The 11,191-nt window shown below is 43.4% G+C and overlaps 1 protein-coding gene across 1 annotated transcript in view; it reads left to right on the top strand.

Moving 5' to 3' along the window:
- Positions 1-8,855: 8,855 nt before the first annotated feature.
- Positions 8,856-11,191, top strand: part of LOC126043975 (myosin heavy chain, skeletal muscle, adult) — a 102,968-nt gene continuing 100,632 nt past the window's right edge. Inside the window, exons 1-3 of the mRNA XM_049813044.1 lie at positions 8,856-9,062; positions 9,152-9,295; positions 9,389-9,545. Of these exons, the coding sequence (XP_049669001.1) occupies positions 8,856-9,062; positions 9,152-9,295; positions 9,389-9,545 (508 nt within the window). The remainder of the gene's footprint in view (positions 9,063-9,151; positions 9,296-9,388; positions 9,546-11,191) is intronic.

Raw genomic sequence — 11,191 nt, 5'->3', positions numbered from 1 at the left:
CAGTGAGCACTGGACCAACCCGCAATAAGTAACACCTCCTGGGAAAGAACTGGTATGGGGAACTGAGGACAGGTAGTTTATGTCCTTCCAAAGAGAGTATTCCATTAAATTCAAGTCAGCCTTATATGTGAATCCACACAGAAACCTTTGAAAGGGTAGATGAGCATGTGGGCAGGGAGATCCAGCTGATATAATCAACTGGGATTTCCAAAAACCTTTCAGCAAGCTATCCCAACAACGGCTTTTATGGAAGCGATGAAGCCATGGGTTAAGAAGGAAGCTTCTCACTCAGATAAATAATCCTCAAAGGCACAGAATGAAAAAGAAAAGGTATTTGTGCTGGGGCCTGTGTTGTTCAAGCTCTTGATGAATCAAGCTGAAGAGGTGTTGAACAGGAAGGAACACAATATTTCCCAATAAAATAATGCTGTTCTGGGCAGTAAGGACAATGACTGATACCTAAGAAACGCAGAAGGCCTTCACGCCGCTGAATAAAGGGTGCCATCAAATAGCATACAAAACTCAATACAGTTAAAACCACAGAACTATATGTGTGGGGAAACATAATGCAGTGTCACAAATAAAAAGATGGACTCTGAGCTGACAATTACCCATCAGGAGCAAGGTCTTCCATGTATGCTGTGTAACTGTGGGAAAATATCCACTCATTTCTCAGCAGTGGTAGAAAAAGAGAAAACAAAAAGAGACAAACTGAATTTGCAAGGAATTATGATTCCAAAGGCAATAAAGGTGATCAGACACATGGAGGGGCTTCCACAGGAGGACCAATTAAACAAATCCAGAGACTTAAGATGGGAAAGAAATGAGTGGGCATACAAAGCAGAACTGTAAAATCAGCACAGTGTGGAGAGGCTTGACAGCACCAACGTTCCAACCGGCTCTGGCATTAAAAGAAACAGGAGAGTGCAGAGGGCAGACGGTGGAGGACAGTGTGTGTTTGTGAGTGTGTGTGTGCGTGTAAATCAAATGAAACTACCTGAAGGCAAGGTATTCAAAACCACAAAGACGCGTGGGTTCTTCACAAAGTATGCAGTTAAGCTGTGGAACTCTGTGTCACTGCAAACTAAAGGATTACATGGATTGAAAAGACACTTGGACATGTTCATGGAGAAGAAATCTACTGGAATATACCAACTGCACAGAAATCCTGTCTGTGGTGCAAAGGCTAAGAGCTGTGTAGAAAGATGGAGGTTCAGACAGCAGTTAAGGGTAACAGCTGTTAACATTTGGGAGAATGGAGGGCATCCTCCATTCCAAATACATTTTGTGGGTAGAAAATAAGGCTACCAGTAGTAACACACCCACCAAATGAAGTAACCTAAGGAGACAAATGTATGAATACATAGTTGTTGAATCCCATTGTTTTTATGTAAGAGATGTTTGGATTGCTATGGTAATAGCAGTATTGGACCTTCCTAGGAAGGGTTTGAGAAATACAGTATAGCACACAGAAAGGCATAGCAAATAATAAGCATCTAAGTAAAACACTACTGAATGAGACACCAAAGGTTACTTTTTGTTGACTTGGGATTTGCTGCCATGCATGGAGAAGAGGAGCCATTTTCCCTGACACTATTTTTGGAGTCAGGCTGCTGTCACTTGCTAAGTGCTAATGCAAACTGGGGAAATCATCTCTCCATAAGAACCCATAAAGGATGATCTCTCAGAGAAAGTTTTAAATGGATGCAGTTGGTATGCTCCCCATATGGACTGCAGAGGACCATGGATCCATGACAATCTGAACAAGAAATAGCAAACTGTCTCTCCCAAGCACAAAAGCAGCATTCCAGTAATAGCACAGGCAAGAGGACCAGAAACAGAATCTTGAAATCCCTTTCACTGACAATTTTGTCAGAAGCACAATTCAGCTTCTCTATTCTACAGGAACCAGTGAATCCTTCTGATTATGGAAATCCAGGAACGTTACCAGCTCCATGAGCAGAGTTGAGCTCCCTGTCACACCTCCCAGTGGAGTAAAGGAAACACCTAGCAACTGAGCCTTGCTCTTAGGGTCTCATGCTCCTACACCAGCTGCAGAATAGGCAGGCCACACCTCACTCACCATGCAAGCAGCACAGTGCCAACCTCAACACAGTACTGCTAGGGAAAGAGTCCAGCACACAGGAAGGCTTTGGAATTGGAGCTTAAAGAGATAAAATCCAAGCTTAGGTAACACCTGAGGCCAAGAGCAGTGTGGGGTCACGGCATGGCTCTGCTCTGAGACCCTACGAGTCACCTTGCAAGATAACTGGAGGCACTTCTCAAAGAACTGAAGAGACTGATCTGGAAGGGAGGCAATATACACCTGTGCTGCCTGTCAATGCAGGGACCAAGTGAAGTGGCCATTGCAGCTCGAGCTGGAGAGGCTATGAGATACATTTCCCCAAATCTACTTGCTTAGAGCTCAAACAATGTCCCCGTCTCTCAGGTTAAACTCAGACTTTGCCAGGTACAAGCCTCATGGAGAGAAAGGTGTGTCCCCAGCAGCCTTTAGTGGGGTGAGCAGGGAATCTCCTCAGGAGAGGGGATGCAAGCACTGTTAGAGCACCCTGACACTATGGCTGCTGGCTATCCGGTGGCACGTTGTCATCATTGCTTCATTTCTGACCCATTTCCTTCCCTGTTCTTACCCATGAGGCCTGTTCCCCTCCTCACCTGCCCTGTAGCAGGAGCCATCCAGTTGCTTTGATGGGTGATGAAAAGGGCACTTGGAAGGTCACCTTCTCAGCCAGGACCCACTGCTCAGCAGCGACTACTTCCAGAGACGTTAGCTAAGAACATAAGAGGTGTCTGAGGAGTAACTGTGCAACTTGGGCACTCATTCAAGTGCAGCCCGACTTCAAATGACAGGCCTGTCCTACCAGCCACTGTGTTTCCCTTTTCAGTCAGACAATCTGGTCCTTCTCCACTGAGATGCTCAGTCTTTTTCAGGCTGCAGGAAGCCACGTAAGAATGTCATCACTGGAAAAGAGAAGACACGACCAATAGAAAAATCTGTTAATCAAACTCCCTAAAGGAAAGATGCATTCACTTCCCTTTTCCCTGCTGTGAGGTCAGGAAAGACCTGCAGAAATTGGTCCCTGAGAGGAAAAGCAGCACGAGGAGATGGTAAAGGTTATCCTGAGACAGGATGTATCTTAACCAGATAACCCACAAACACCTGCATGGTGTAGACATGGTATGCTAGGCGTGGAGAAAGCACTCCTCATATTTAATTCTACAAGAGTCAATGCCCATCAGCAGAATAAACAGGCTTCTTAATGAGGAAAGTGTGTCCGTACCATATGCAGGCTCCAGCACTCAGCCATGTCTTAGCAGAAGGGCAGGGAAGAGGAGTTTTCCTCCAAAGGATTAGGGTGCCAGCATTTCTGTTCAGCTTGGGCTAGCATTCCTGGGAGTTCTCCTTTTACACAGAGGACTGCTGTCTGAAGAAACACTGCTGAAGTGGAGGCTGGGCATTCCTTGTCAGACTGCCCATCGGGTCTGGTGACATCGCTCTCAGTATGCCTAACAAATAATTGCAGCATAACTGACAACGCCATTTGAAAGCTGCACTTCTTACAGTGGATGTTTTCAAACATCCTTTGTCTCTGCTCATGCTGGAAATGCTTTTGCTTCGCCTCTATACACCTTGGGTTCAGTGCTGAACAAATGCAATCCCTACCCGTTACTGAATTGAAGCTTATGGTATCTTTATTTTTTCACCTAAGAAGTGCCATACAATGTCACCTGTGAAAGACACCATCCCATTAACCCTGTGAGTAGGAAATCTGATCTGTGATACAAAATAAAAAATTGGGAAGGAAGGAAGGAACAAAGGAAGGAAGGAAGGAAGGAAGGAATTGTGGATGCTTTGATGACACACTGACATCTCGCCTCTGCTGTAGCTGCCACTTCAGCAACCAGCATTCTCTATCAAGTCCACCTTGCTACACATTAGCCTGACGCTAGATCTCACATGCCACATGATCCACTGGTGGCTCACAGGGCGCACTGATCTCTACAGGCACGCTCTGCTAATCCAGACAGCATGGCTGGTAATAACACCAACATGCTGCAAATCCCACAGGGACTGCTTTTCCAAAGTCATCTTTGCTTGCTTTCAACAATTCTCCAGCCTATTGCCTGATTAATAGCAGTCACCTTTCAAGGTAAGTTTGCTCCACCACACCAAACACAGCCCACACATCTGTAACTGCTTTATGTTAACTTCCATGGCATCTACCTGGGGACTAAGGTATCAATGAAGAGCTATTAATAGACAAAGGTCAACTTCCATGCTGAGCACAGAAATTACAAATAGAGCTCCATTGCAGCTGCAGTTTCTTCTTCAAGAGGTAGCCAGCACAGGCATTCATGCTGTGGATTTGTACCTGCTGCTAGCATTTGACCAGAGAAACGTTCTGTCAAAGGACAACCTCCTCAAACACCGTCCAGCTACATGCAGGTTTAGGTGGGACAGTGTGTTGTGTGCTACAGTCCTTCTGCACCCTGAGCAGTCAGGCAGCCTTCCACGTCTTCCTTTCTGGAAGCTGCTGCCTCAGTTTTCTGGGTTCTCCTTTACAGACCTCCTAGTCTTCTTGTTGCCTACCAATGGTCTTCACTTGGAATATTTTTCCTTCTAAATCTGAATGGACGTCGGCTCATTGCCTCTCCTTGACTCTTCCCACAGTTAGTTAGGGTCACATTACTTACACAGGAATTCTGGAATTATTTTCATCCTTGGAATTATTCTAATTGTTTAAATAGAGTAATAAGGAGGACCCTGAGAACTACCAACCAGTCAGCTCCATGCCAGTGACTGGTAAGATCATGGAACAGACCTTCCTGGAAGTTATGTTGAAGTCTATGGAACACAGGGAGGTGATTAGAGACAGCCAACATGGCTTCACCAAGAGCAAATTGTGCCTGACCAATCTAGTGGCCTTCTACGATGGAGTGACTGCATCAGTGTACAAGGGAAGAGAAACTGATGTCATCTACCCAGACTTCTCTAAGGCCTTTGATACGGTCCTCCACAACATTCTTGCCACTAGATTGGAGAGTTATGGTTTTGATGGAGGGACTGGTAGATGGATAAGGAATTGGCTGGATGGCCACATCAAAAGAGTTACAGTCAAAGGCTCAGTGTCCAAATGGAAACAGTGGTGTCGCTCAAGGGTTCATACCAGAATCAATACTATTTAATATCCTCATTAATGACGTATACAGTAGGATGGAGCACACCCTCAACAAGGTTGCAGATGACACCAAGCTGAGTGGTGCAGCTGATACACCAGTGGGAAGGGCTGCCATCCAGAAGGACCTTGGTGGGCTTGAAGAGTGGGCCCAGGTGAACCTGATGAACTTCAACAAGGCCAAGCGCAAGGTCCTGCACCTGGGTCAGGGCAGTCCCCACTATCAGTATGTACTGGGGGATGACTGGATTGAGAGCAACCCTGCAGAGAGAGGTGATTCTCCTGTTTTACTCTGCTCTCATGAGACCCCCACCTGGAGTTCTGTATCCAGCTCTGGGGCCCCCCATGCGAGGAAGACATGGACCTGCTTGAGCAGGTGCAGAGGAGGGCCATGAAAATGGTCCAAGGGCTGGAACACCTCTCCTATGAGGAAAGGCCGAGAGAGTTGGGCCTGCTCAGCCCGGAGATGAGAAGGCTCTGAGAAGACCGTATCGCATCCTTCCAATATTTAAAGGAGGCTTATAAGAAAGATGGAGACGGACTTTTTAGCAAGGCCTGTAGCGACAGGAGAAGGGACAAAGTTTTTAAACTGAAGAAGGTAGATCCTGGTTGGATTTAAGGGAGACATTTTTTAAGATGAGGCTGGTGAGACACAGGAACAGATTGGCCCCAGAATTTGGGAATGCCCCAACATTGGAAGTGTTCAAGCTCAGGTCGGATGGGGCTTTGAGCAACCTGATCCAGTCAAAGATATCCCTGCCCACAGCAGGGGGTGTTGCACTAGATGATCTTTTTAAGGTGCCTTCCAACCCAAACCATTCTGTGATTCTATCCTCTACCTTCTGCATGTCCATGGGAGTCACAGATTGCCCAGAGAGGCAAGACTTCAGGTGCACACCTGCGCTCACCGTTTCCCACTGGTTGTCTCTGGGCTCCTCCTGGGCAGGGCACAGGGTGTCTCCATCAGCCTCCACATGCCCTGTGCAGGGAGCCCAGGGGTGAGCTCTGGGTTTGAATGCCAAAACAGTGGGTGCTGCGGTGGCAGAGCCCTCCTTGGAAAATGCTCTTCATGCACAGGCCAGTGCTTGATGCTGGATATTGCTTTGGATCACAGGCATCATTTTTCTGACCTTGCCCCTGTGTTATTCACTGAGCTTTATGCGCTGAGCTCTTTTAATAACCAAAATGCCAACAACCGGGAGAAGGGTGTGTTTAGAACTGATGGTGTTTAAAGCATCTCAAGTGACAGTGCCCTTTTCCTAGAACTAGATCAGTCACTCTCCAGGACTACTGGCAAATTCCCCCTTTCTCAGAGTATCAGCATTGTACAGGACTGCCTGCCACCTCTAGTGGTCTGATACAGGCAGCTCTGTGTTGATAGCTTTTGTGGCTGGAACTGTATGAATGTGTAAGTGTGCGAGATATTTGGGATGGGATGGGAGTGCTGGAATGAGTGCAGTAGCCAAGTGCAGAGGATCTCAGACTGTATGCTGTGTGTGTGATTGTGTGTATAGCTGAGTTTGGGTGGAGGGGTCGGGGGTTTTTTGGAGTTGTAGGTAGTGAAGGGCTACAGGGACCTCCCCTGCTTCCTGACTTGGTTGAGGATATTGCTTGATATATGTTGACACTGGGTACACATGCATATTGTTGATACAGGCTTAAGGTCTTTAAGGCATGTTAACACTTCTTTTTTGTGTGAGGGGAAATGGGAAATATCACTGTATATTTATTGAGTATGTATATATTTGGGGTTGAAGGCATTTCCTGGTCTAGGTTACTTTTGCATGTTTGTCTGTCTTAACCTTTAGAGTATCTTTAATACATTTTGAGAAACAGAAATAACTTTGATTATTAATAACTTCCCTATTAATAAAAGTGCTAGTAATTAAACATTACATGTTTCTTCTATATAAGGTCTGTAACAAAAACATTGTATCTTTGAAAACCAGAAATATTTTGGAAAAAAGCAGTATAATTTTCTTGTTTTCAGGAATGAGGTACCATGAGTATTTTATTTGTTTAAGTCTAGGTAAGACCATTCTGTAATATCAGTTATGACTGACTACAACAACAGTGAATAGTCCTCTAGTATGCACATTTTGAATTTTTCAATTTCTGCAAAATACCAAGTACAGATTTGCTTGCATAGATATTTGTTTCTTTTTATAGCTAAGGAGTCACGTTCTACACGCTAGGCATGAATTGCGTGTCCAAATGTGAACTTGTATTCTGACTTGCTGTCTCTTTGAATCTAGTGCTGTTGCAGTCAAAGTCGTGGCCCACAATATGTGTCTGCTTTTCCCCTTTTCAATATAACATATAATGAACTACTGAATGACATTTAGTCATGATTTGTCTTTGTAAAATTTTCTTTTCTAATGCTGTAAAGGCAATCCCTAAACTCACAGGACCATGTGCACAAGATATATCGTATTATTCCCATTTTACGTCTGGAATAGTTGCAGTACAGAAATGCCGAAGAAACTCATCTGGGTCAAAGATCAAGTTATCAGTAGACACAGTAGAGGAACCTGTAAATTCTACATCCAAGTTCTTTAAGTGCCTTGACTAGTCAAGATTCCCTTATTAATAGCCCTGTCAGACTATTTATAGGAAATGTATCCACAGGAATGGTAAGATGTAAAACATTTCTAATTATATCTAGTCAAATCAAATGACAATTATGCCATTAGTTAAGTTTGCCAGACAATGTTTTGCCAAAGATGGTTTGCCAAAATATATTTTGACTGAAGGAAAAGGAAATATCCAGAGCATCTGCGTACCAGACTCTATAAAAGTCTGTTTGGAGTGCTGTGCCCAGTATTGACAGAAAATTTCAAGGTAAGTGTATGGCTCCTGTGAACTTCTGGGCAAAGCATACACCTTTTTATTCCATTTAACTTCCTATAAGCCTTGGATATCCATTTTGATCAGGGACTGACTCTATCACCAGTGATTTTATTCTAGGTTTGAAGGCAGCATTTTTTCCTTCAGCTTACATATTGTCTCTGGATATCTGTGCAACACAAAATGAGTTGCTATATTTCCAAACAGCAGTGACTGACTTCCAACCTCTGCCACCAGAATTAATAACAAAATTTACCAACTTTCAAGGAACAGGAAGAAATCCAACAGTTTAAGATTTCTAGAAAGAAGACTAGGCAATAGTGACATTTATATCTGTCACAATGCAAGATGAATTGTCCATAGCAAGTAAATTTTCCATTGAAAAGTGACTATTTGTTATCAGACAAGGAAGTCTCTCAGAGACTTTTGGGTAGTATTTAAAAAAAATAATCAGAGACTTATTTAATATGAAGCCTCTGCTATGGCAATGTCCAAAATCACTAGAGTTATCAAAGTTGAAGTAATACTGCTAAACTGTACTACAATACTGAAAAACTGAAGGACTGTTCTATACTTTCTTACATAGCTAGATGTCTAAGGATTAATTTCAGAAAAACATAAAAGTATTTTCAGCCAAGACTGGGAAGTTTAAAACCAACTTTTGACTTGTTTTTATCTACGTAAATATTTGAAGAGATCAAAGTGTGAAAAATTTCCTCTCTTTCACATAAAGCTGTTCACTCACTGACTCAACCTATCTTCTTTGTTACAGAGTACTCTGCTGACTGTGCCTCCTATATAAGTGCAGACATGGCCTCTGCAGATTCTGAGATGGCCATCTTTGGGGAGGCAGCTCCTTATCTCCGAAAATCAGAAAAGGAGAGAATTGAGGCTCAGAACAAGCCTTTTGATGCCAAGACATCCGTCTTTGTGGTGCATCCTAAGGAATCCTTTGTGAAAGGGACAATCCAGAGCAGGGAATCAGGGAAGGTCACGGTCAAGTCTGAGGCAGGAGAGGTGAGTAAAAAACAAGGCTTAAAAACTGTATGTAATTCCCAGTCTCAGCTCTTAGCTGATGTGCATGCATCTCTTTCTTCACCTGACAGACCCTAACTGTGAAGGAAGATCAAATCTTCTCCATGAACCCTCCCAAGTATGACAAAATCGAGGACATGGCCATGATGACCCACCTCCATGAACCCGCTGTGCTGTACAACCTCAAAGAGCGTTATGCAGCCTGGATGATCTACGTAAGTAGCAGCAGCAGTCTCCCTCTGGGTAGCTAGGAGGAACTGCTCTGCCAGGCTAAGTGGAAGCCAACGTGCTGTCTCCCTTCCTCGCAGACCTACTCGGGTCTCTTCTGCGTCACGGTCAACCCCTACAAGTGGCTGCCGGTGTACAACCCGGAGGTGGTGTTGGCCTACCGAGGCAAGAAGCGCCAGGAGGCCCCTCCACACATCTTCTCCATCTCTGACAATGCCTATCAGTTCATGCTGACTGGTGAGTTGCTTGGTTTTCTTTAAAATTATTTGGCTGTGAACACTCACAGAGGAGAAAAGAAGTCTTTTCACTGCAAAATAGTTCAGTTTAATGGTGTTGGGAGGACAGAAGTCCTCTCATCACTGGTATTATTTTCTTCACTGTATACCATCACTGAGATCATGTTTCTAACAATCAACATTAGAATTTACTGTCCACGATCTTTGGGAGGGTATGGTTTAATGCTGAATACATTGTCAGATTTTCCTTCAAAGAAATTTGGATAAACTGTTGAAGTTCTGGTGCTTTGTTAGCTGAGAGGATTGTTCTTTGAATGATTTGCTTTGCAGGACTGAAAGTCACTAGGGTGGAGTTCTGTAAACAAGATTGGGTGTAAAGGGAAAGGAGATTCAACATCAAAGCCAATGCTATGGTGGTTTTACAAAGACTTGGGAAGCCGTCTTAGACATTACAGTGAAACCTGCTGGGAAAATTGATACTTCCTCCCCCCATCTCAGAAACAATTTCTTCTTTTCCATTCATTAATATAAATGGAACCAATAAGGAAGAAGGATAGTGAAAACTTTTCTAGCATTGTCTAAATCTCCAGACTTTCAAGAAAGAGCAGAATAGTCGGAAAAATATTAAACAAAGAGAGGCATGGTTAAATTTCTTAAAGTAAATCTTGTTCCCCCCTCTCTTATTTCTGTAGTATTCAGAGCGGTAAGAAAGTTGATTGGAGAGAATACTATGAAAATGGAACAATAATAAATCAATGTTTGTTTACTGTGTCTCATCCTGGCAGTACTTACGTAAGTCATCATACATTTACTCTTGCTGACACCTTCAAGAGATGTGCAGGAACTTGGTGAAGGCAAACCCAGACTTTTCCGCTAGGAGTTAGTTACCTAATGGCTTAGTCTCTTCAGATAGCATGCAGATTATTGGAAAATATCATCCTAGAGGCCTAGAACAAATGTAAATCATCTGGCAAAAAGCACTTTCTCTGAAAGCCAGTCCAGCTACACAGCCTATTAAAGGTGGGTTATTAAACACACATAGACTTTCTTCAAAACATAACTCTGGCTAATTAACTGTGAAAACACAAGAAGGCATGCAAAATTACAGGTCTGAGAACAACTTGCAGCATGCATAAAAACTTATGCTTATTTCTTACACATAAGGAGCAGAAGGGCTTAAGATGAGTCTGTGGCGTCTGTACTGACACAGTCAAAATTTAAAAAGACAACTTGGAAAATATAAGGTCATATCAGAACAAGTAAATGAGATTTTCATTTGTTTACCTTAAAGCAGTGTGGGAAGTACTCATTTCTGGAACTCCTCCTTACAGTGGGATTCATCAGAGGAACTTCTTCTGAATGAAGTGTCCTTAAAGAAAACCAACAATAAAATAAACACTAGCAAATTGCCAGGACAGAATTCAACCAGGCATGCCAGTGGAACTCTACAGGTCAAAAATTTTCACTGACAATTGCCTGGAAAACGGCAAGTGTTACTCTAACTTTTTAAAAGAGTTGTGAGGGAGTTTTAAGGAACAGCATAACGGTTAGCTTGATTTTTGTAAAAGGCAAACTGCCAGCAATTTCTAAACAAGGCAGCTACTGGGCATGTGAATATATGTGACTTACCAAGAAAAAAAGATGCAT

This window comes from Accipiter gentilis, chromosome 10 (genome assembly GCF_929443795.1).
Source record: "Accipiter gentilis chromosome 10, bAccGen1.1, whole genome shotgun sequence".
Lineage (NCBI taxonomy): Eukaryota > Metazoa > Chordata > Aves > Accipitriformes > Accipitridae > Astur > Astur gentilis.
This window is presented reverse-complemented; position numbering and strand designations above follow the sequence as displayed.